Source organism: Pogona vitticeps, chromosome 9 (genome assembly GCF_051106095.1).
Source record: "Pogona vitticeps strain Pit_001003342236 chromosome 9, PviZW2.1, whole genome shotgun sequence".
Taxonomy (NCBI): domain Eukaryota; kingdom Metazoa; phylum Chordata; class Lepidosauria; order Squamata; family Agamidae; genus Pogona; species Pogona vitticeps.
In genome coordinates, this window is record NC_135791.1 from 25,112,718 (window position 1) to 25,137,454 (window position 24,737).

Consider the following 24,737-nt stretch of genomic DNA (forward strand, 5'->3'; position numbering starts at 1 on the left):
ATAAAGCTTGAGGAATGCCTTACAAGTAACTTGAAATGCCTTTAAAAGGGAACTTTTAAAAGTAACTAGAGAAACTGAAGAAAACACCTTTATTCAAATGATAAAATCTCAAACAGAAGCTAGTTTTGCTTCTTCAACTAGAAAAAGTTACTCATTAGGTGCATACCCAGTAACTTTGAGACTACCCGTTATGTTGCTCTTGAAATGTATCTTAGGTATGCCCTTGTTACAAAAAGAGTAACTAGTTGTAGCTGACCTGCTGCGTGTAACTAGTTACTCTCAAGCTGTAAGCAGTCCTAGAGAGAGGCGTTGCCCAACGTGCTGAGGCTCACGGGGGCATTTTTTAATATCTCTCCTTTCCCCCAGAACTACATCACAGCTGAGGAGCTGCGGCGAGAGCTTCCACCGGACCAGGCTGAGTACTGCATTGCCCGCATGGCACCTTACCAGGGGCCCGACGCCATTCCCGGGGCCCTCGACTACAAGTCCTTCTCCACAGCCCTGTACGGCGAGAGCGACCTGTGAGGAGGAGGAGGAGGCAGCGGTGGAGGCGGCAAGCGCTGGCGCTTCTTTGTGCGACGGGAGGAGGGAGCAACCGTCTGATTTCCCTCAATGCTGTACACACACACACACACACACACACGTGGCACACACACAAGCACACACACACGGGACATCCTTTTCTCTCTCTCTCTCTCTTTCTCTCTCTGACGAGAGCAGCAGCCTCCACGTCAGGGCAGCCCCGGGCACCACGCTGGTTTTTCCCGGCGAGCCTTCTGCCCCCTTCCAATGATCTATGCAGCGGTCCTCGCCCTCGTCCCTTGCTCGACCGAGACTTTTGAGCTCGGGAGAGAGAGACGCCCCGTCTCCTTTTGTCGCTGGGCGAGGGGAGGGCAAGTCCGGGTGTCCTTCGGCAAAAGGGGCGCCAGCCCAGGAGACGCGCCAGCCGACGTGGCTCCCGGGGCCGGTTTTTGCGAAACGGAGGGCCCTTCGGATTGTCCGCCCCCTCGCCCAGCGGGCCGAAAATGGAGGGGGACTCCTCGGCTGTCTGAAGTCAGATCCTTTTCTCCCCAGACTCGGTGGTAACTCTGACTCCTGGATCCCTCCGCCTGCCAGCGTGGGCAGCGTGGCGGTTGCTTCTTCCTCTCCCGTCACACACACACACCAGTGAAAGTCCTGGGGCACAGAGCCCTGTTTGGCCCACCGAAACCCCCCCACACACACACACTGCTTTTATCCCAAACATGCACCCTTTCTGAGCCACGCGGATCCCAGCTCACGATTCTTAGGCGGGTCAAGGGGGCTCTTTTCTGACCCGTTAAAGAGTTTCCGGTTTTGCCCAAACGGCTCTCAGATCGGACACCCCCTGACAGCACCAGCACATTCTCTCCTTTTAGCATCACCCTGGCTTCATTCCCTTGACAAAGTGGGTGTTTCCCCCCCCTCTTAATTTCAGGGCTCATTTACTGGAGGAGGAGGAGGAGAGAAATCTTTCAGAGGAAACCAGCCCTTGGCAGCGCCCTACAAATTTGAAACAAGGGAGTGGATTGAGACCCATGTCTCCTTGCGTTTCTCTCTCTCTCTCTCTCTCTCTCTCACCGCCAGCTTTTGGTTTACAGATCCCTTCCGGATTCGGTGAGCTAAAGGTTCTCGCATCCTAGCCCCTGTATTTCAGTCTGATGAGCCTGTTCTTCCTCTCTCCACACTCATCATCCCCCCAAGCCCTTGGTTCCGTATATTATTTCAGCAATACTGACACAAACAGAAGGACAAGCACAGAGCAGGTTGTGAACGTGTGCTTTCCGAGTGGAACCGGAAACCCAGCGTCTCCCTTCAGCGCCGCTCATCTCCGAAAGGGGATGATTGTATTCGGTCTGGTCCCCCCGTTTTGCACACCCTTTCCATCGGGTTGGGGTTTGGCGCGGTCGGGAGAGAAATGCAGCAGGGGTGGTCGGTGCATGGGGGTTTAATAACAAAACTCGGACCAGCTGTCAGACTAACAGAAGGCTTAGAGACTGCAAAGCGAGTTAAAAAAAACGAAGCAAAACACTTTTCTCGGGGTGCCTCAGAAATCGGCTCAGCTGCTCCCTCTTCCCTGTTGGGCGGGAGCATCTTGCTCGTTTCAGTCTTCCTCACTTTTTTCTTCACTCTGAACAGCCCTCGAAATCCATTGCTTTTCACGCTTATATATATTATATATATATATATCTATTTTTTTGTAATTTCTTCATCATGGTGCAGGGTTTTCTGAGGACCAAATTTAAACGAAAGAGAACCATGTAGAGATCTTTTTTTAAGAAAAGACTGAAATTAAAAACACAGCAAACTGTTGCAATTTAATAACGTCCAGATTTATTATTATTAAATATATATATTCATCTAGCATCGTATATTGCCGATGGGTGGATTTTTATTTTATTTTATTTTATTTTGGTCTTTTGTCCTTTCATCATGTCCTTTAAGGTTATGGCTGACTGTAGCACTGGAAATTGTAACATTCCCCATATTCTTGTTTTTTTTCTTCCCGGAGATCATCTGTCTTTTTCGTTTTTTTGGTTCTCTGTTTTTGTTGTTGGCGAAGGTTTAGCTTATTTTATTGTGTTTGCTACTGAATGCCTGCCTTGTGGAGGGCAGATGCTTCAGCCCTTAGGGAGTAGCCGGGTTCTGTCCGCCTCTGTCCATCATCATCATGTCTACTCTAAAAACCTCTAAGCTTTCTGGGGAAACCAACCCTCCTCCCTCTCGGGAAACAAGACAATAAAGTGTAATATTTTTAAGGATGATTTATCTGCTGTCATTTTTTTTCGCTCCCGTCTCCACCCTTTTGCTGTATGTTGTCATTCGCACAAACCTGCCTTATCCCAGGTTAGAGGGACAGCCCTTGGGACTCTGAGCTTTCTCTCACCCGACATGTGTTGGAGGCAGGCGTGGCCATCGAAAATGGCGTTAAATCCGTAGATGTTTTCAGGGCTTGGTAGGGAAGCATTTCTGAAAGTGCTCCTAATCCAGCCGCGTGAAGCTGTATCTGTCCTATTTAATCCCTGCTCCTCATTATACCATGGCCGATAAACCAGTTTGACCAGAAAAACTTGGGAGGACTGGTCCTGTTTCAACCGTTTGGATTTCGGTCGCTGAGGCAGAAATCCCTGACTCTGAAATATCTATTGGATATAGACAGGAGTGAAAACGTCTTTCTCGTTTGCAGGGTCTTAGCCGTGTTCGCCCTGCCTTCTAGGCTCGCTTTGCTCTCAAAAACCCACACAGGCGACCCTCCTGTGTACCGGCCTGTCACATTGAAACCCCCTTCCTTTTTTTTTAAACAATTGTGGTTTCCCACAAACAAGTCACAACCCTCACTTTGTTCCCCTTAAGTCCCAGAACCTTTTCTTCCTTCCTCTCCGCTGGAGAAGGAAGTTACCAGAATATAGAGGAGAACGGATGAGGCTCCACCGGGAGAGATCCTTATTCTGGAAGACGAGGACTGTGAGTTTGAAGGCACCGAGGTGTGCGTGGAACAAGATACGGCCTGAACCACCCTTTCTTTTAATTTTTAAATTTATTTATTTGTGTTCTTGGGCCCGGGGGGAGATAAGAAAAAAAAATCCAAACAACTCCTGTACTGTAAAATAAAATCAGCCATGGAGAAACTGCTGCCTTCTAATTCCAGAGGTTTGGGTGTTTCTCTCCTGAACATGTGGCATTAATAAACTCCCACAGACGAAAGCCTGTCTTCTCAAAGACGAGCCAATTTTATTATGGGGACAGACGCTTTTGATGCAAGAGCCGGCGGCCACTCCGCAGAGGCCACTCCTGCCTGTTACGATAGAAGCTGGGACTTGAGCAAGAAAGCTTTGATGGCAGGAATCCTCTTGCATAATTGTGCACAAGATCAAAATAGTGTCACCCTGCGCGTCCTATTTTCTTATCCCCACAGCAGTCAACCGCCCCCCAATTGTATTTTCCACATTTTCTCTGCTTCATCTACCCTTTTTTTTTGCCTAAAAAAATTCACATTCCGCGGGAAAAGAATAGACTATGCAAAGGAGGATCGGAGACTGATCCGAGCGCATCACTTAATCTTATCGCTGCATTTCTCTCTGCTTCCTCTCATGCGGCGCACAAACTGCCTCCATTTTGAGGGAGGCTAGATGACCGCCAGTCTGCGTCCTCCCTTAACGGGCTTGTCGGCCTGCCCTATATCTTGGTGGCATGAGGTTCCTGCTTTCGCTGCTCTTTTCCGAGACAAAGGTCACCTCCTTGAGCCTGATGTCTCCTTTCATTTCCAAGAACCGGATCTTCTGTGGGCTGAGACGGTGGTCAAACTCAAACAGAAATTTATCGTTCTGTAGGATCTGGGAAAGAAAAAGACAGTGTGAGTCTCCAACCCTTATAATAATCCCAGATGGGAAGCAGTCTTCCCAGATCCTTTCTCTTGCTATGACCAACAGAAGGAACTCTATTGGATTTCAGACACTGTTCATTCCTAGCCTAACCTGGACGTCTCTTGACATTTCTTGATGACTTCCCATGCAAGTTCTAACAAGGATGAGCCCTCCTCAACTTATGAGATGGGTGTGTTCAGATGGGTACAGCTCTATCTTGGAGGTACTTGAGTTATCCTCCTGCTTTTACATCCCCTACGGGCCTTAATTTCTGCACGAGCATCTGTGGTGGACCTTTCCTCGATGGTCTACTACCTGATAAGGCAAGACCTACCCCCTTGTTTATCTCTAGCACTTGGCTGTTTAAAGCTAGACTGCTTCTACAGGGGTGGAGGGTTTAAGACGGGGAGTGCGACCACGTCCAAGGCCACCGCGTGTGTTTCGTGGACAAGGTGGAGTTAGAACGTAGCTTCTTTTCCATGTCCTCATAGTAGAGCAAACCTGCCATTACACCATCTGGACAGGGCATTCAGTTGAGCAGCCGTACTCGCTTGGTGTGAAAAAGCCTAGTCCTTTGCTCCCATTCTAAATATCTAGTTCATCCGGGCGATGGGCTAGGTTAAGGAAATGCCGTTCCTTCCAAGTGGCGATAACGTTCTGCCATAGATGCAGCTGGACAGCTGCTGCCCTCCAGATGTTGGGATATATATAGCCAAGTATTGGGTGGTGGGAGATGTCCCACCTCTGGAGGTCCATCATTATCCCAACCCTTGCACCCCAATTCAATACTAAAAATGTTTTAACTTTCTCTGGTATAAATTAACCTTTGGTTCCTGGCCCAAACCCGCCCTCTCCTCTCCCTCATTGCATAAGGAGAACATGGACCCCCCAATTGTTGAGAATGCAAATGGCTGTACTACCTTGTATCCTTGGCTGGTGACAATAAATTGCACCTTGAACCATTCGCCTCTCCGGAGGTAAGTTGCTGCCTTCTTCTCGATGCCCCACAGGCCCTCTACGAAGCTGTTGAGGGAGGCCGTGGCAGGAGAGGACGGGTCCCCCTCAAAGCTGAGCTTGAACCTCAGGGCAATGTTAGCTCCACGGAACTGCCCGTACGCCAAGTCCAGTTGGATCCTGAGCAAAAGGAGGAGAGCATCAGCTCGGGTCTTGCTGGGTCAGACCCAAAAGCATCTCTACTGCAACATGGTTTTCATCCCGTGCTCATCTGGCTGCCGAGGGGAGCCCCACAAGCAAGATCCGAAGGTGGAAGCATCCTTGCCCCTAAGGCTGGCTAGCACTCGATACAGAAAGACAACACATTGCATCGAGTACTGGAAGGGACCGTATATCGAGCAAGACCATCTTCCATGAATGTGTCCAGTCTTTTAAAGCCACTCGGCATTGCATCTTGTGGCAGTGAGTTCCATAGCTGGAGTCTGCCGTGTGCGAAAGAATACGTCCTTTTATTTGACCTGGATCTCCTACTTCTTGAGGGAATGACTGAATACTGGTTCTAGTGTTCATGAAAGAAAGAAACCCTTGCTTTGTCTACACTGTTCATAATTCTGTACCTTTCCATTTGGATCTATTCGCTTGTCTTTACCTCTAAACTAACTCGCATCGAACGTTGTAGCCCTTTCTTGAAGGGAGGCAACCTTCAGCCTCTTGACCATTTTGGTTGCTCTTCTCTGTGTTGTTTTTTGGACATCTTTCCACCCCTTTCCGTGATGAGAACCAATTTCATGGAGGTGGGTTTGGTTCCCCAAAGTTTCTCTGCCCATGAAATGCCCACAGACTCTCCCTCCAGGATTCAGAGGGCAGATTCACCAGCTGAACAGAAAGGCCTTTCAATACCACGGGAATTGGGACATTGAACATGAATAAATAGGCACATGTACATGCTCCCCTTTTTTTTTGCCTAGTCTCATCTCTTGGCCTGGCTTGCATTCCTTAATTCCTAATTAGAAGAAGGCTTCTCTCAGGGGTGACCTTAATTCCTTAGTGAAGAGGCACTCTGCCCATGCCCAGAAACAGTCATTTTCAATCAGAGTTTGGGAACTCAAAGGCCTGCACACATTGGATAATACCCTACGCTAGCTAAAATATTGGGATCCCTCCCCTTTGTTGTCTTCCACCAGATGGAAGACACTGAGAGGAGAAGGATTTCAGAATTAGCTCCGTAAAATAATAGTTCCTGCCTCCGGCATAAACAGCAAATAGTCGAAGCCAATAGTTCTTAAGGAAAGAGGGTTGGCAGGGGTCTTACCCTTGGCTCTGCTGTGGAGCGAAGCCTTCCACCAGGACCCAAGACCCCGAGTCTAGGCCGAACGGGATCGCCCGGTAGTAGGGCAGCTCCTGTAAGAGAGACATGGACGGATCAGTTCTGGTTGAATAGGCTTCTGGTCCTCTTGAGAACAGAAGACACCAATGCTCAAAGACAAAAAACTCTTTAGCCATTCTTTCAATGAGACGATGGGTCTGTGACTTCCGTGGCAAACAGCTGGGTCCCCTCCCCATCGGGCTTTCATCATCCCTCTGCTTTGGCCACGCTGGTCTAAGAGGAGTGGGAGCTGTTGGCCAAATACAGACCGATTGACCCCCCAAACTGCCTATTCAATAAGAGCTCAAATCCGTTTCAGACCAAGTCAGATTCTGAACCTGCAACAACGCTTTGAAAATCCCCCTGTGAGGTCATTGTCTTCTTTACTCTGATGCCATTTGTTCCGAAGAATAGACTTCCTTGTGTGTAACCAAAGCCTGGTTTATGAATCTCTACTCCTTTCTGGAAAATACACCTAGGCTTAGAATCATTTTTATATTAAAAAAAAACATGGATAGAGAGTCCATGGCCCTCTAGATTTTTTGCAACATCAGCCTTGCCAGGAGAGTCAGTGGATCATAGGAGTGTGATCTCACAACATCTGGAAGGTCACATATACCTCTCCTGCACCCCCGGTGTATATGTTCAAACTACAACTCTTACTCTGCAACCATGTGGCTGAAGGATGTAGGATTTTTTTAAAAAAATTCCAAGCTATGCTTCTAACAGGGACATGAAGTCATTTTTTAAAAAAACAGTCTGTATAATGTTGTTGTTAAAAAGTACAGAATTATTGACATGGAGTGAAGTGTGTCATTAATACCGTGCTTTAAAAGCGATGTTCATTTCTTACGCATTTATGGGACACACTTCAGAAAGCAGTTGGTGTTGATTATCAGTCCTAAGGAATCCTGGGAAATGTAGTTTGGGAAGGCTTAAAGGGAAGGGATTAATGGGTTTTCCCTCTTCACGTCTACTCCCCAAAACTATTTTCACAGGGACGTGGCAAGCTGGTTTCAGAACTGGTTTGTGAGTGAAGAGGAGAGGACGGGTCAGTTTGACACCGGGAAGGGAAAACCTAAGCTGACGCCCAGAGGAAAGTGGGTGGTTTTATCTCAACTTCCATCACAAAGCTGTCCTTCACACTGCTAGCTGATAGACAGATGGGTTCACGAGCCTGTGTCACAGTCCCTTCTCACAGGTCAGCCATCGGTCCATCTACCCGCTAGCAACAAAGGAGAAGTGCTCTGTTGGGTTTCTCTCTCTCTCTGGCAGAGTCTGATCTTTGCCAGCCTTCGGTTGGAGTCGCTCCTCAATCGGATATCACTAAAATACCCTCAAAATAGGTAAGCTTCCAGGTCGTTCAGGCCTCTTCATCCCGAAGGGCATTACAGCCACCATCCAGAGAGGATTGTGATCTTCAGGAAAGCGGATCTTGCCAGAAGACCTGAAAAGGTTTTTGGTTTGGTGCTTCTTTGAGTTTTGTTTAGCTCAATAAAGGGACCGTCTCCAAAATATCCTCCTGTCCTCAACAGCCCTGCTCAGTTCAACCCTATGGTTTCCTTTAAGGACTAAATCCATCTAGTATTGGGTCCTCCTCTTTTCCTGCTGCCTTCGACTTTTCCCAGCATTATTGTCTTTTTCCAGAGAATCCTGCCTTCTCATGATAGGAACAGCCTCAGTTTCAACATTTTTTGCCTCCAGAGAGAGTTCTGGCTGGATTTGTTCTAGGACCCTCCCTTGTTCATTTTTCGGCCACTCCAGGGGTGTCCCTCTCCCCCGGCACCACCTTTCAAACAAATCATTTTTTGACCTGGTCAGCCTTCTTCCCTGTCCAGCTCTCACACCCACACATGGTGATCAGAAATACAAGAATGTGGATGGTCTTTGTCTCCAGGGGCACATCCTTACACTTTCATCCTCATATTTTTGTACCCACGCCTGAGGCTTTCCTCAATTAATTCTTCCTACGTTAAGCAGTTTTGCAGAACCCGTTGCTCCTACCAGCTCTATTCCAAGACACACACTCTTAACTAGAGCTGAGAAAGTTGTATTGTTGTTGTTTTAAAGTAACTAGCCCTTGTTCCTTCTTCTGGCATTTAGACTTTGTTTTCTTGCAGGTCATGTTGAAGCCATCAGAACAGTTGCGTTGCTTTGAGTTGTTGCTCATACTTTTTTTTGACACCTGTCCCAAGAGTAGAGATGGGGACGAATATAAAAGTGCTTTAAAGTAACTAGAAAACGTTGCCCCTTACTCCCATAAAACAACTTTGGTCCCACCGATCACTTTCCTTTCAAAATGGGGCTTTTTCACCTTCGTTACTCAAAAGGGGGCACATCGTCACGATAACTATGTTGTCTGTGACAAACCCATTGTGGCAGCTCAGAAAAGTGACCTTTGCGTTCCGCCACTCTGGTCCTCTGGAGAATTCTGGTAGGTCTCCTCCCAAAAAGTGGACCATGGGAACTGTATTCCAAAAACGTAGATTTCTGCACACCACAAATCACTTCTAAATCTGGATTGTTGCTCAGTTACCGCGCTCCTGCTACAAACCTTGGTCAGTTCTAAGTCAACCCTGGATCCTAAACCCTAGACAGGGGTTACCCGTCCTTGTACACTATCCTGAGCTGAACTGACCAACGGCCATCATCCTAGCTGGCCCCTGAACCCCATGTCCCACCCCAGACCAAGAGTGTAAAAAAATTAAAGGGAGAGAAATGGAAGGAATCATATATATTGGGGGTTTTTTTTACTTACAAATTTCTCAAATTCTATCGCCATCGGTGTTGAGCTTTCTGTCGCCAGGATGAGCATCCGCCGATCCGGAGGCGGCTCCCTTTATAGGCGGGAGGGCTGCCACCCAAGGTTGGGAAAGATGCCACCCAGGGTTGCTCTGTGTCCCGTCCCCCCCTCGGGGCATCTTTCAAAAACCGGCAACCAGCCACGCCGTTGACACCCAGGATGAGTCGTCCCTGCTGAGTCAGGCCTCCCCGTGAGGTTGATGTCAAGGGGTTGATCTCCGAGCTGATGCCGGAGAGGGCAGGATGATTTCCTCACGGGCTGTCATCGCCTGCTCCCTGCATCATCATCATCATCCTAGCTCCAGTTAACCCTGGAAGGTGGGAGGATACGCCGTTAGCCCCCCAAGCTTGGGCAACACGGAAACCTCAACGCTCAGAGGCAGGATGTGGGGTTTTCTGAGGAAGGCGATGTTCATTTGAAAAACAGATTCTCCCCGTTGTTTCCAAATAGAGGAAAATCTGATTTCGCTGGACCAGTTCCGTGTGTGGAGCAACCAGTTCACAGGAAGGCCTTGTATCACAAGCCCAAGATAATGGATGAGTCTTCACCTCTTGTTTACTCTTTTCTTAATGACTTCTTGTTTACTAATAGTCTGACATAAGGTGGAGCGTAGGAACTGGAGGCGTTCAAGAGGCATTTGGACAACCCTCCCTCCGATCTGCTTTGGTTTGGATTCCTGGCCTTGAGCAGGGGGGGTGGACTTGATGGCCTTAAGAGGTCCCCCTTCCGACTCCGTGGTTCTGTGACCGGCAGAGACGTGGCCCATTCAAACTGCATACCGACACAGAGTTAGCAGGGTAGTCCTAAGGGAACCATCATCTCTCTCTCTCTCTCTCAACTGGAAATCTGTCCTGTGCCAATAACCATCCTGGCCTACCTCACAGGCTCGTGGTAAAGGGGAACTTTACAACCAAGATAAGGTGGCTGTGGAGGAGGCAAGAAGCTAAAAAGGGACTGTAATTCTCTTTATTCAGTCCAAATTCTATCTTGGCAACACCAGATGTCCCCAAATCTTCTATGTCCAGCCAAAATCTAGCAGAGACAGGGAAGAAATCATCCCCAAATTATAATTTCAATGTATTTATTTATTTATTTGATTGAGCTATCCCCTGTCCTCCCAGAAGACCTGGAGCAGCTTATTACAGTGTAAATTTAAGGACAAACACAACACAGAATAAAACCTCCATCACTAAAGCTTGAGGAGATGGTGAATTCTAATACAAACATGATTTCTCCCCATCCTTAAAATGCCCTTTTTAAGAAACTGTTAAGTGACCGGTGGCATGGTGAGGATTTGTGCGTGTGCATGCAGATGTCCAAGACAAAGGGAGAGAAAAGAGCATTCTGGATCCCCTGATGTTGGCCACCGCAGGTGAAAAAAAAATTATAAATTAAAACCTTGACTTGCAGACATTGTGTGAGACAGCCTTAAGTTGGTTTGTTTTTCTTTCTGTTCCTCACTTGTTTGTTTTCTTGTAAGAACCTGTGCCCTATAAAGCCAGGAGCAGGGGAGTGTTTTCCTTCAAAATTTAAAACTGGACTACAACACCCATCATCCCTCACCAAAGGCCATGGTGACTGGGGTTTCTGCATCTCGCCAGTCGTTTTCAGGGCCAACATAGAAGCCAAAATCATCCCACGGCTGGTAGAAGCTCTGTTTGAATTTAACAACGGCACTGTTTAATTGCCTTCTGTGTTGAGTGTAACATGGACGGATCCTGTCCCTTTAATTGGCAATCTGCAGAAGGAGAGCCCACCTGCAAGAGTTGACGAGCAGAACCAGCTGCCCTTGATGGTGCTTAGAAAACTCCATTTTTAGAAAAACCTACCCAGAGTGATCCCTTTCTAAATAAGTAGCAGTAGAAATGTTTTTTTGCCTATGGCTTGCAAACAAAAAGCTATTGGAGAACAGGCTGGTGTTTGTCCAGGACCGGGATGGTGGCCTTTCAGTTGGTGGTACTTTCCTGCGAAAGAATGGCCGTGTGAGTATTCCAAGTGGATGCGGTTTCCCCACTTGGTAGCCTTTAAGTTGTCTTTAAAAATATGAAAATACGATACAAGGGAGTGTTAGTTTTATAGATCAGCAAAGACCTCTTTAGGTAGCACTTTGTTCGAAGGTGTGTATAAATTGAATAACGTCCTTGTAGGGATGTATTTCCAGTTTTATTTAAAGTTATATATCACCCCTGCTTTACTTTCACGAGAGAGAGAGAGTGTGGTTTGTTCTCCGTACTAAACGAAGAAAAGTTCTGGATGATTTAATGTCTGCATCTGATTAATTACATTGAAATGGAATATGATCCAATAGCTTGGCTTTTTTCCTGTTTGGCTTTGGTAGTTCTTGTAAATATATTACTACTTTTTAAAAACACCCACCCACTTGGTTATCTAGATAGTCATTGATTTTTTGTTTCAGTGTGACACTTGTGTGTGGGGGGGACATTCAGAAGTCTTCAGACGTTGTATATTTGATTGCGTGTGTTTGTGTGATAGGGAAAATACTTTTATTTGTGTTACATTTATATCCCACTTTTCTTACTGTGTCCATGGCCCTCCTCCTTCCCACTTTACCAGCACAACAGTTGAAGAGAGTGACTGGTCAACTATGAGTTTTTTAGCTACATGGGGATTTGAACTCGGGTCTTCTGAGCCCTAGTTGAACAGTCCAACCACTACATCGCACGAATTGTGATTACTTTTTTTTTGTAACAAAAGGGTTGCATGATTTCCAAGCAAGCAAATTTTTTTTAGTAGTTTATTCTTCTGGATTTTATGTTCTTTGCTGCTTTGAGGGCAGTTTTCTCTTCCACCGTTCCTGACTTTATTTAGGTTTGTAGGAGGGTCTCATCGCAAAGCCTCAGACGGCAAGGAGTGTGGAGAGGTGGTGACAGAATAAATAGGAAATGCTCATGAACACTCCAGAAGCTGGGCTGTCCATGAATTTAAGCCTTTCAACTTTAGGTGTCATTCTTTGCTTTGCTCCACCTAGCTAGGCAGGCCCTCTGGGTGGCTTGGACTACAGATCCTATCAGCCCCAGCCAGCATAGTGCAACTCCTCGTGGTGCGGGCTGCGAGCCAGAGAATAAGATTGGGGGGTACTGGGGCCTAGAAACAAAGGTGCAGCTTCATTCCTTGGAATAAAAACGCTTTATTAAAGTGACCATTTTAAAAATTCAGTTTTAGTCTTAAATCAAGGGCAGGTAAGGAGGGAGGGGTGAGAAAGAGCGATGGCCTTGGATTTCCTCCCCTGTTCCCTTTTCCAGTTCTTAGTACTGAATGAAAGAGAGAACCACGTCCCCATCGATCTCAATGGTGTCAATCTGCTGGAAGTTGTGGAAACGGTGGTTGTAATTGAAAAGGGGTTGCCCGTTGGCGAAGATCTTGAAACGCTGGTTGCCACAGCGGATGGAGAGCTGTTTAAGGAGGGGGAGAGAGAAAGAACAGGCATGAGATGGGAGGAGGAGGAGGAATCTTAGACCAGCAGAGCTGGAAGGGACCCCCAGGGATCATCCAGTCCAACCCCTGACAAGGAGGCCCCGTGGGGGAATCAAACTCGCAGCCAGATGCCTTAAACCACTGAACTATAGGTGTATCTCCTTAGAAGGCATGTTCCCCACTGTGAACTTAGACCAGTTTGATACCAGTTTAACAGCCATGACCTGCTCCACCCCAGGGGACCCTGGGAACTGTATTTTAATGTGAGTTTTCTGAAACCTCCTATCTGCTGTAGAAATAAAGTTACTTCTCCAGCTGTTGTCAACAGCTGTCCTGACTTTAATACTTTGAAAGGCTTTATGGTTTGTGGAAAAAGTGAGGCAGTTCCGTTGCACACTGGATTAACAAATACGCATGGGAATGGCTGTAAACCTTTGAGTTACACAGGAGATTACTTTGGGCAGAGGTAATAGCATAGGCATCCTTCAGTCTCGAGAGACTATGGTAACATGCTCTGAATCGAGGAGTGTCCTCTCCAGAGCATGAAGCCCGGGTAAGGTAATATGGAGGATAGGCTGTTACCCAAGCAGCAGATCCCCCCTCTCCACATTGCTGAAATGGTCCAATGGAAAGGCAAGAGCCAATACAACTGGTTCCAGCAATGTCGCAGGAGTTGGCAGAACGACACATGCTGCCTTCGGGACTCCAGCTCCTGATTTTGCCTCGAGGTTAACTCCCGAAGCCTTTTCCATGAGTGGATATAGCCACAAGGCAGTGGAGGTTTGAAATTGGAGTTTTCCTTCTCCTAGATGGGCTGCCTTCCATGGCAGAGGTAATAAAAGCAAACATTCAGGATTGGATGACTTTTCTGAGAGAGGCAATACTGGTCCTGTCCACTAGAGGGCACCAGCAAATAGTTTTTTCATATGCTCCCTCTCCCCCGGCGCGCCTGCTAGCTTCTTTGTAGAATTTGAACCCAGGACACTCACATCAAAGTACTGGCCAGGCTGGAAGGGATTGAAGGAAAGCTCACGTTCCTCAGGGCCCCAACGGCCACCCAGGAAGCTGTTGCGCACCACTGCCCGCTCATCCATGCGGGGGTTAATATGCAGGACAGTCTCAGACCCGGCTTTAAAGTTGATGTGGAATCTGGGAGAGGAAAAAGGCAGAGGAAGAAAGTAAAGAAAATATACAGTAGTGGCTGAAGTCAGCTTGGGTCTCCTTGGTTTTTCTGGTTCTGTGATGCAGAACAGAACTTAGAAAAACTTTTTTTTTAAAAAAAAAAACTTAGATATGAGAGCTGAGAAATGTAAAAAGTAATTCATTCCCACTGCTTGTTACAAATTTTAAAAATTACTTGTTGACATGAGACACTGTATTAGCAAAGGACACACCATACAATGTTCATTACAGTACTTTCCATACAAATTTCATTAACAATTTTCATTACTTTTTTAAGATTGTGTGTGTGTGTGTGTGTGTGTGTAATTTTAGGATTGAGAATGGAATAAAACTTGAAAACATCCAGGTGGCTAACGTGGCTTTAAGGTGGCTCTCGGATGGCACCTAGAGTTGATTTCCTACTGTCGAGGCCCTCTGTGGCCAGCAAAGTAAGACCCCCACCAAAATGAAACCAAGAGCGGTGAGGAGTCCGCTTCCCGTTTTGAAAAATAAACTATTTTAATTGATTAATTAATTAATTCAATTTCTATACCATCCATCTGACCAATGGTCACTCTGGTCAGTTTGCATCAATAACAATAACCAAAAACAACAACAAAACACACACACACAAGTGAATATTATACTCTCAGTGGCTATTCAGATGGCATGTTCTGAAATTTAAAAGGGCCTTTCCTTGAATGTCCTCAGAGAGACAGCCAGCCAGATTTCAGGGGGTAGCTCATTCCAAAGCAACTGCTGAGAATTCCTTAAATCACACACACACACACACACACACACAGACAGACAGACAGACAGACAGACAGACAGACAGACAGACAGACAGAGGTCACGAACCCTCGCTTATCCACAACACGCCTGTTGAGACAGCAAGAGGGGGGAGTAGTACCTTTTGGCATTTTGTGGGATGAACCCTCTCACCACGATGGTCCTCTTGGATCCCAGTCCCCCGTAAATGTTGCCGACATACGGCACTTGCTGAAAACAAGAATTTGGGGCTGTTACGCTTGGTGGCGAAAGAGAAGGAAAGGTAAATTCGCCCAGTACAGGAATGTCCTTTTTGACCCAGAACAGCAATCGGACTGGAGTGGAAGGATCTGGGCCGTTTCTCATGGGTGCCTGTGCCAGTTCATTGCACATGCTCTTTACCGCAGCTTCCTCTCTCCCTGCCTAGACTAGTTAGTTATTGAACGCCTCAGAGTTCAGCAATGTTACTTTTGGGGACGGCCATACTCGGAGTGCTGGGATTTGGTGAATTTTGGAAGATGGTAGCCTTTTAAAAAACACATCTTTTTCAAACTTAAAAAAAAAGAGAGAGATTGTGCTCCATACCAAAGGTAAAATGGGTTTATAATAAAAATAATGGGGAAGTGACAGGGGAATGAAATAAGCATGGTCTTTTTAGCTGCTTCCCCTTCCCCCATGAAATGAGGCCTCATTGACTTAATTCTCCCTTTAAAATATTATGAGTTTACTGTTTATTGTTTCTGCATTTTGAGACCAATACAATCAGCTTTCTGTTTCAAACTTTGACACATGGATATACGTAAACTAGAAATTCTACAGATACTTATCTATGTGTCTATTTGAAAAATATATTTCTCCTGACCCATCCTTTCTCCTAAATTCTCGTCGCCCTTTGTTCACTGTGAACATGGCCTGTATTGCATACATACAAATACATGAAGTATGCGTACAAATTTGCACAAATTGGAGGTGTGCGGATTTGGTGGGTTTGGACTACAACTCCCGGAATTGATTGTGTGGGGTGTCGCTCCCACAACACAAATTGGCACATCCCTTGAACACAGGACCCTTCCCCACTCATTTTCCCATTGAGGGAATACCAAGAGAGAAACTGCTTACCGGGTGGTAGGAAGTGGGAGCTGTCATCATCTGTGGGGGAAGGAGATCGAAAGAGGGTGTTAGCAGACCTGGGTGCAGCCCCCCCCCCCCAAATAACTCCAGTTCCCTCTTTACGGCTGAAAAAAATCATTGGCTTGAAGCAAATTTCCCTAAGACACCAAGGGTAGTCTGGGGAGGGCTGGAATTTCTCCAAGCAGACGTAGCATGCCATTGACTATCAGTAGCCAGAAGCTCCTGCCTCTTTGCCCCCACTTGCCAGCTTCCTAGAAACACCTTACCAGCCACCTTAGGTGCTAGTCGTGTGTGATGGTTGCAGCAGGAGCTTTTCTCACCCCCTGTAGTTTGCTAGCTAGTTAGCTTTGTCTGTGGCCGGTCTCCAGGACAAGACGTGCAAGTCACCACCTGCTAACCTGCTACCTCAGATGCCAAAGACAGCCTCAGCCGTGTCTCCTGAGTCCTCCTCAACCCTGCCGGTAGATTTATCTGGGACACCTCATCCAGCCTTTACTTCCCGTGCGGGCTGGTCCGGGAGGGTCAATGGGGCTTTGCCTCTCTTTCTTCCCTTATGGGGTGTTGGCTAGAACTTGGGTGGCAGAGAGCCGAGCAGAGAATCAGAGAGGCGACGGTGGAAGCCTTCTGAACCGCCGGGAGAATAATTTCCCGTCCTGTTGGATATTTAGGGATCGTACTGCGGTCTCCCTAAAAGGGAGCAGAAATGGGCTGGGACCAGAAAAAGCTGCCACCCATTGGTCCCACTTTCTTTTCTCATCCTGTCCCCACGGATGAGAAAAGCCACCCTGTTTATTTCCAAGAGCTCGGCTGATTCGTGCCAGGCATTGACTCATCCCTTGGTCTCAGTGACCGCAACCATCCATCGGATTTAAGGCAGGGATGTTGAAGATTTAAGGCACATGCCGGGAGGAAGTCTGTGTTGAGGAGGAGCCACCCTCAGGGATCAAACTTCCCCTCGCTGGGGTTATTTAAGGGTGGGACACATCATCTTCCAATTACAACCACCCGGGAAGGAGATTGATCTTGGGGCACCAGGATGAACACCTTGCACATAGCAGACGTGGGCTTGTTTCACTCCCGGGAGTATCGGGGGTGAAACAAACCAATTCTAGGCCATTGAAATCTGCTCACTGGAAGGGGGGGGAGTAATCATCACAGCCTCTCCTAATTTCTCTCGGCCCCCGGTTATTTATCCCGAGTACTTACGGGCAGGTTGGGAGATGGGTACCCATAATCCGGCAACATCATGCCCTAAAAAGGATAGATTATAAGGCGGGAACGGAATGATGATAGCACGTCCTGCCTTTCCAGCAGAGACCGAGAGGGATGAGTCCCGATCCGAAGCCTAAATATGCAGCCTGGGGTCCGTATGGAGTTGCATTTCAGCACTGGATAAAACTGGAATTGAAAAACTTCAGATCCTCTCTCCCTGCTCTTACTAATGCAATAAGACTTCCCTATCTGCAGGATCTGTATCCACTGATTCACTTATCCACGGTTTAAACTTATTAAAAGGGGGAAAAGTAACCTAAAAATATATATTTTAATGAAGTTACCAGAACTGGCCACAAGAGGGAGCCAGAGACTGCGTTGTGTATATAGCAGTCACTATTTTAATAGCATTTGTTATAAGGTGCGTTTTTCAGCTTCTGTAGGGAGAAGGGTTAGAACTGATCCCCTATGGATATGTTTTTTCCCCTCTACTGTACTTACAAGAAGGTTTGGAAGTGGATCTCCAAATCCACAATCTGCAGCAGGATATGCTCTGTGTGGCAACGGAATAGCAGCATTTGGGGAAGTGGTGGTGATGGGGGGCTTTGACAGGTGGAGGATTCTGGGAATTATACATTTGGAGGTCCTCTAAAGTAGCTTTCCTAGCTGTACTAAATGAGAAATCTTCCTGCCCTAAAAAGGTGAGATGAAGAAAGGGGGAATTTAACCTGGATTCTAGACACAGCTTGGGTTTGTCTAAAACGTCCAATCCTTCCCAAGAAGTAGCTACAGGATAAAATAATAATAACTCTCCAGATCTTTCTGGAAAAGATGTACGTGTGATTACTTCCTGACTTTATCCCTTTTGCCTATTCTGAGTACTTACAGGAAGATTTGAAGGAGGCTGTCCGTAACCCGGCATCATTCCCTGGAGAAAGAAAGAAAGAGGCAATGAAGTGGGGTGGGTGGGGTGGAGCTTTATCCATCGCTCTGGTGGTGCAAGCTCAAATCATGTCTAGACTTGAACCCGGGTCATAGAGACATGGCACCGGCATTATCTTAGCAGGAAAGGGATGCAGCACAGTCTCTTATGGGGATAACGAAAGGATGAAAAGAGACCGGTGTCACTTCAAATGGGCGATACTGGTTGTTACTGGACAAAAATAATCTTCTCTAGATGCTGAAGAGCAGGCCAGCCCGGTTCTTGGTGTGTGTGTGTGTCAACGTTGGTGTATGATTTGTTTTGTGGCCCTTGTTGAGGACTAGAAACAACTCTTCGGAGACGCCTCAGCGCACTACTCACCGGCATGCCCATCGGTGGCTGGGGTTGCGCTGGCATTCCCTAAATCAGAGACAAAAGGTTGAGTATTAATGGATGAGTTTCAATGGTTGAGAGCTGAGGATGTGGACGGGGTGCTTGGATCTGTCCGTTCTACCACCACTCCTGAAAGGATGCTTGACAAGAGGGGTTGCTGCCGAGTTAATCGCCCCCTTCTCGCCACCCGGTACTCACCCCACCTCCACCGATAAGGGTCATGGACTGCAGCTCCAGGTCTCCATCTGCGGTCACGACTTGCACCCGCTCTGGAGGGATCCTGTGCCCATAGCTGCAGAAGGGACTCCTGTTCACCAAGATCTACGAAAGGGTGGAAGGCAGGGGTTAACGAGCCCTCTCGGTTCACGGGGCCAAATCGGCTGGTCTCTCCTTTTGAGAAAAATCTCAAAGCCGTTGGCGAGCAAAGCATGGATCCAAAAAAAAAAAAAAAAAAAAAAAAAAAAAAAAAAAAAAAACCAGGAGCTCGTGATAATAACTATGCGGCCATGAAGCAATAACATCTATTTGAACAGCAAGAAGTCAGTGATGTTGCTCAGGTTCATGCAACAAGTTTGTGAAAATATGAACATATTCACCAAAGAAAGAAAATGTTCATGAAGCATGGTTGGGAAATCATGGAAGGGTTTGGGAATTAGACTCTGAGCAAAGGTGGAGCGTGTGTTGTGTTTTCTTAGATTCGCACTAATTCACACTGCCGCTTTAGATGATGTTTCTTAGCCAGTTAGATTGCTTTATATACACCAGGACCCTGGTATCTGCAGCGGATCGGTTCCAAGCCCCCTGTGGATGCTGAAAACAGCGGATAATAGGAAAACACAATACATAGCATGGTAAAAGAAAGAAGAAGAAAAAAAAACCAGAAAAAAGTATTTGTATTCCTGCATCAAGCAGGGGGTTGGACTTGATGACCTTTTAGGCCCCTTCAAAGATGTCTGTGTTATGATTCTGTGATTATATTTTCACATGCATTACCAGAACTGGCCAGATACCCTGTCAAGTATTGTTCAAGAAGAATTCATAGTGTGGTCTCTGACTCCCTCTGGTGGCCAGTTCTAGTCATATGTGTGAAAATACTTTTTTCTGGACTTTTTTTCCTTTTAATATTTTAATATTTTCAGACCAGGGATAAGTGAAATCATGGATGCTGATCCCACGGATACAGGAGTCCTTCTGTCTATGGTCAAATGCACTGAGCTTTAACTGGGTATCTTCTGCTATGGGAAGGGACACGTTTCGTCAAGCTGAGCCAGTCCAGCGAAAATTGAGCGCAGTTCCTCCAGACTGGACGGTGCAGGGAGTGAGATGTTTCTGGGGCTCCCCCACACCCACCTGGTAGCAATCGGGGTTGACCACGAAGATGACCTCAAAGTGCTCCCCCTTGCGGAGGGGCATGTTCTGGTGGTCCTCTTTGCCCCACTTGCCCCCATGAAAGGTGTTCAGGACCACTTTGTCTTTGCCATCAAAGCGGGGGTTGAAATGCAGGGCAATATCCGCTCCGTCTTGGGGGCCGCAGGCAAAGTTCACCCGGAACCTGGGGGAAAAGAAAAGAAAAGTAAAATAGACAATGGGTGGGTCGGAAGGAAGGGGAGCAAAACCGGTCTGAGGTTTTACTCACTAATGATTGCTTCTAACTCTGCTTTTTCATAATGCCTTTAACTAACATGATGTTATTCATTTTTCTTTAACATTTGGATTCTTTGCTGTTTTTAGCTTTTTACTACTATGTTTTTCTTGGGTCCTGTTTTAGGAGAAGGCATTGGGGGTACTGAAAAACAAAGGTATTGAATAAATAAATAACTTATTTCACCACCCCTTAAGGCCTGATTTGCTATAAAACCAGCTAGTGGGGAGTACAGCTTGCTCACTTGCTTTTTTCCCCCTTCCAAAGAGTATCAGGTTCCTAGTCCTCATTGATCTGGAGAGACCTTAGAACTGCAGAGCTAGAAGGGACCACCAGGGATCATCAAGTCCACCCCCTGTCAAGGAGGCCCAGTGGGGGGATTCAAACTCCCAACCTCTATTTATTCCTCCTCTTTTAGAGAAAGCGATTTAGTTGGTTTCACAGGTCAGAGGGAATTAGAACCTGGGTCTTTCTATCGGAGAGAAACACACCTTTTAACCATCTTGCCCTTTCCAAGGGTTTGGACAATCAAAACAAACAGATCTGCATTTCCAGGCTTTGCCCAAATGTAATATTATTTTATTTATACACTTTCCACTCATGTTATTGTTAATGTTTATATACTTTCCACTTAAATGTTACTCGTCATTTATATAACCCCATTCCAGGGAAGGGTTTCAATCTTTCCAGTAGCAAAATCCAAGGTTTCGGAAAGCCAGGCACAAGGGCAGAAACACACACCCCCTTCCAGCTTCTATTTCTGTCTTTGCACCCCCAAAAAAGAGCGCCTTACCTCTTGGTGTGATGTGGTACCGTTCCCTGGACGTACACCGACATTCCAGGACGGAGACCCCCAGGTATGGGCTGGGAGTAAGGGAGGGTCTGAAACAACAAAGCAAGGTAGAAAAATTCTAGATGCAGAAGGACAGAGAACAAGGGTGGGGGAGACTCTCTCTGGACTACAGTTTCCATCATCTCCTGCCATTGGCTTTGTTGGGGTTGGGGCAGATGGAAGCGGGAGCATCCAGAGGGCCAAAGCCGGTGCTGTCCAGCACAGGATCGGCAGCAGAATCCAATTTCCTAAGAATCTCAGTTTACAGATTAAAAATGTGCTTTGTTTTAGAGATGTAAAATGTCAGGAAATTTCCACTGTTTTTCCAGAAAAAAGAAGGGGAAAAAAGAAGGGGGAAATAATAAATTATTTTTCTGGAACAAATGGAATTTTTCAGAAATTTGACATCTCTAGTTTTGTTAAGTTCCTAGTCCCTCTGACTGAGAAAACATATCTGGACTTTTGAGGGTTGGCAGCTCCTTTTACACCCTAAATGGGGACAAAATGTGCCAGGCCCTTCTTCCCCTTTGGCCTGGAGTCTTACAGGGATTAGCAGAAACTCGGGTTGTTAATGATTAATCCATACAACGGGGAAGAAGTGCTCAGGGCAGGGTTGAACCATCAGCTTTCCAGCTGCCGACCAGTTCCACTTTTTATGGGCGCTCCCAGAACAAGGTCAGGGGGTGCCGGCTGCGGAAGTGGCGGGTTGGCCGACCGGCGGGCTGGCTCCCCTTATCAGATATCTCTGCTTGGTGGAGTAAAAACCGAGGAGGGGGGAGGAAATGGCACCAGGTGCCAGCGCCATCCGGGCCAGGCTGGCCAGGCCAGGCGCCAGAAAAGCTGCCTGACCCCACAAGGCGGGGGCAGCCCGCCTGCCCTACACTTTCAGAGCTTGGTCAAACCCCCTCTGTGTTTGGAACTGGGATGGATTCTGGAGATTTTTACCCCCAAATTCCAAACTATAATTTCTAGCTGGGGGCAGTTTCTCTACAACTGGAAGTTGCCGTTCGAAAAAGCTGGCTTGCGTAAATTTGCAAGGAGAGGAAATTGTGATGGGAGAAAAAAAGGAACTGTAAGCAGGTTTCAGCTGGCTGGATAATTCTGTGGCTTAGGTATTCGGCTGCAGAGTCAGAGGTTGGGGGTTCGATTCCCCCACTGGTGCCTCCCAGGAGAACAGCCAGCCTGGTTAGCCTTGGGCCAGCTGCACGGTCCCAAAGCTGCCCCAAGAAGAAGAGGATAGGAAACCACTTCTGAGTATTCTCTCCCTGGAAAAGTGTTGCCTTGGAATCGACTTGACAGCACACAGTTGTTGTTCTTGTTATAACCAAGTTTTGCTCTTAGGGTTAGAATTCTTCAATTCTCAGTGTTAGGTCTTTTTCTCTCCATTTTTGTTCAGGGATCTTTTGGGTACCATAAAATCCAAAGTGGATCCTGTCAGCTTGAGACTACCACACCCATGCTGTGCTGCAAAATCCAGTCCAGGCTGGGTTCTGTGTGACTCTGAAGCTTGTATTGCAGGGGAGTTCTGTGTGACCCTTAAGCTTGCATCGGGCAGAGTCTGCTTTTTTTGTCTGCTAAACCAGGAAATGCCAGGGCACCGCCTGGGCATCTCCTTGGTTTAGTAGACAAAGAAGCAAACTCTGCCCGATGCGAGCTTAAGGGTCGCACAGAACTCTTAAACCAGACGGCAGAGCGACTGCAACATCTTCACTAGGAAGAAAGCAAGGTTAACTTTTTAAATAGAAATCTACGGTGAAAAGAGCCGCCCTCCGGGAGAACGGAATGCTAAAAGTGGGGGCTCGAGGCTGTTCTAACAGCCCCCAAATAATTCACTTTCATCCAGTTTTTAAAAACCTAACCCTTTCAAACACTAAGGGACGCAGAGATCTCCTGCTCCCCAGGTTGTGTCTGGCAGCTCCTGTTTCAGCAAAAAAATAAAAATAAAATAAAAATCCCAGGTCTTGGAAGCTTCTGGGAAGGAGGGGGTTGCCTTTTAAATAAGTCCAGGCACCCCATAAGCAGCCAAATCTCAGATCTTAAAGGACTTCCTTCGATGGGGGAATTTTTTGCCAGGGTTTGCATTCCTGGGGCATCCCGGGGCAGAAAACAGGGCCTCTGGACCTGTCCCATAGGGGCACTGAGGTGGCTGCCGGATGCCACAAAGTGTGGCATCTTAATAGCATCTTTCTTCTGCATCCAAGAGGCCAGACAGAAGAGCCGCAAAGGCGGACACTCACCGGGTTGTACACAGGCATGTAACCGGGCGCGGGGACGAAAGCCATGGCACCGTCCGAGGTTGGGCTTCTCTGCAGAGGGTGGGCCGAGAACGGAGGCAGAGAAACGGGACAAGCCGACGGAAATGCTTTTATATGGTGCCGTCGCCGTTCGGCAGGGGTGGAGCAGGTGGAAATTGGCACCTGCCCAGGTGGGAGCTTGCGTTCTCAGCAGGTAGAAAGTTCAGTGTACACAGACCAGCAACCTCGCCCCCCCACCCCCAGCCTCTCCCTCTGAATGCAAATGGGTGCCATAAAATCCAAAGCAGCCCCCGTCAGCCTGAGACTGCCACGCTGCCTGCACAGTGGTGCAGAATCCAGTCCAGGCTGGGTTCTGTGTGACTCTTAAGCTTGCATTGCAGGGGAGTTCTGTGTGACTCTTAAACATGCATCGGGCAGGGTCTGCTTCTTTCTCTGCTCCCTGTGGAAAGCCCCAAAGATTTGGGTCCCTCGTTGCCTGTCCGTGAGTTGAATTGGGGAAAAGCTACAAGCAGAACTTGCTCGCTCTTTTCCGGTCTCTGTGAGCTACTGGAGTTTTTAACTGTTGTTTCTCGCCTGCACCGGCGGTTTAAAAGTGCCAAAATGTCACCGTTATCGTGGTTGAAAAAGGAATAGCCTTCGTGGTCTGTACAAGCATTGTAGGTAAAAGCAAAAGAGAAATAAAAAGTTTTTTTTAAAAGAAAGACAAAAACGTGGTGGCATCTTAAAAGACTAACGTTTATATTTTTTTAACATGAGCTTTCGTGGACAAAGCGATGAAGCGGACGTGTCCATGAAAGCTCATGTTAAAAAACTGTAAAAGTTAGTCTTTTAAGATGCCACCACGTTTTTGTCCTTTTTAAACTTTTTGTTTCTATTTTGCTTTTACCGAAATCACACAAGCAAAGTGAGCTCATTTCTCCATGCCTGGGAAACCAGAATTTCACCCCAAAAAAGTCCATCAAAGAGGGCCTCCTGAGAGGGCTTCTGCCTGTGTTACTTTGGGCCAGAACGGAAGCTTGAGCAGAGTTTGGAAAAATCCTTTTTGGAAACAATTAGTTCCCACTATTTATCCCAGCATTTGAAAAGTAGCATGCTTCCAACTTTAAAGAAAAAAAGATCTCATGATGTTACTTGTCCTGCTTGCTACCTTACTGCCACTTTCTTTCCATTGCTACTTTTATGTTTTTATGGGGATAACCTGAAGAAACCAGCAATAAAACTGGAGCATTTCCAGGCAAAAGGCCTCTTAAAAAGTAACTTAAGAAAACAGCTTCAGTCATGCTAGTTACATTCCTACTGAAATGTAATATAAGAATACTCCTGTTACTGGAAAAGTAACTAGTTACTACTAGTAACATACTTGTAATTCCTTACTAGCAGTTTTGGGGCTCAGACTTGAGTCTTGCAAAGGTATTGATGGACGGAGCGTTTCTGTTCATGTGCAGAGTGATTCCCCCCCCGAGCAATCCTTTAAAAGCAGA

The 24,737-nt window shown here is 46.9% G+C and overlaps 3 protein-coding genes across 9 annotated transcripts in view; 1 reads left to right on the plus strand and 2 right to left on the minus strand.

Annotated features, from left to right (window-relative positions):
* Positions 1–2,783, plus strand: part of ACTN4 (actinin alpha 4) — an 85,637-nt gene extending 82,854 nt beyond the window's left edge. For all 6 annotated transcript variants that reach the window (XM_020787289.3, XM_072980146.2, XM_072980145.2 and 3 more), the window contains one exon: positions 367–2,783. In XM_020787289.3, coding sequence (XP_020642948.1) covers positions 367–525 — 159 coding nt within the window. In that variant the 3' untranslated portion in view covers positions 526–2,783. The remainder of the gene's footprint in view (positions 1–366) is intronic.
* On the minus strand, positions 2,408–11,483 carry LOC110075599 (galectin-7). Of its 2 annotated transcripts, XM_020787009.3 has the most exons (4): positions 9,461–11,483; positions 6,649–6,737; positions 5,303–5,516; positions 2,408–4,352 (listed from the first exon to the last, which is right to left on the minus strand). In XM_020787009.3, exons 1-4 carry the CDS (start codon positions 9,515–9,517, stop codon positions 4,173–4,175), a joined length of 540 nt encoding a protein of 179 aa, XP_020642668.3. In that variant the 5' UTR covers positions 9,518–11,483; the 3' UTR covers positions 2,408–4,172. The 2 variants fall into 2 exon arrangements, with proteins under 2 accessions (XP_020642668.3, XP_072836248.2); XM_072980147.2 differs by lacking the exon at positions 9,461–11,483 and having other exon boundaries at positions 6,649–9,428.
* A 1,150-nt stretch (positions 11,484–12,633) lies between these two features.
* Positions 12,634–23,404, minus strand: LOC110075603 (galectin-6). Its single transcript, XM_020787016.3, has 11 exons — positions 23,239–23,404; positions 20,963–21,051; positions 19,878–20,079; positions 18,726–18,848; positions 18,516–18,554; positions 18,099–18,140; positions 17,207–17,251; positions 15,989–16,018; positions 15,012–15,100; positions 13,930–14,089; positions 12,634–12,918 (listed from the first exon to the last, which is right to left on the minus strand). Exons 1-11 carry the CDS (start codon positions 23,281–23,283, stop codon positions 12,772–12,774), a joined length of 1,011 nt encoding a protein of 336 aa, XP_020642675.3. The 5' UTR covers positions 23,284–23,404; the 3' UTR covers positions 12,634–12,771.
* Positions 23,405–24,737: the final 1,333 nt, after the last annotated feature.

Excerpts from the sequence above, each read along its gene's own strand:
- LOC110075599 (XM_072980147.2), bottom strand. The coding sequence starts at position 6,899 with ATGGGGAGGGGACCCAGCTGTTTGCCACGGAAGTCACAGACCCATCGT. Across the intron at positions 5,517-6,648 it reads GCTCCACAGCAGAGCCAAGG|GATCCAACTGGACTTGGCGT; the intron begins GTAAGACCCCTG and ends CCTTTTGCTCAG. Across the intron at positions 4,353-5,302 it reads TCACCAGCCAAGGATACAAG|ATCCTACAGAACGATAAATT; the intron begins GTAGTACAGCCA and ends TTTCTTTCCCAG.
- LOC110075603 (XM_020787016.3), bottom strand. The coding sequence starts at position 23,283 with ATGGCTTTCGTCCCCGCGCCCGGTTACATGCCTGTGTACAACCCG. Across the intron at positions 18,555-18,725 it reads CCCTTATCGGTGGAGGTGGG|GGAATGCCAGCGCAACCCCA; the intron begins GTGAGTACCGGG and ends TCTCTGATTTAG. Across the intron at positions 14,090-15,011 it reads ATCCCACAAAATGCCAAAAG|ATTCCACATCAACTTTAAAG; the intron begins GTACTACTCCCC and ends TTCCTCTCCCAG.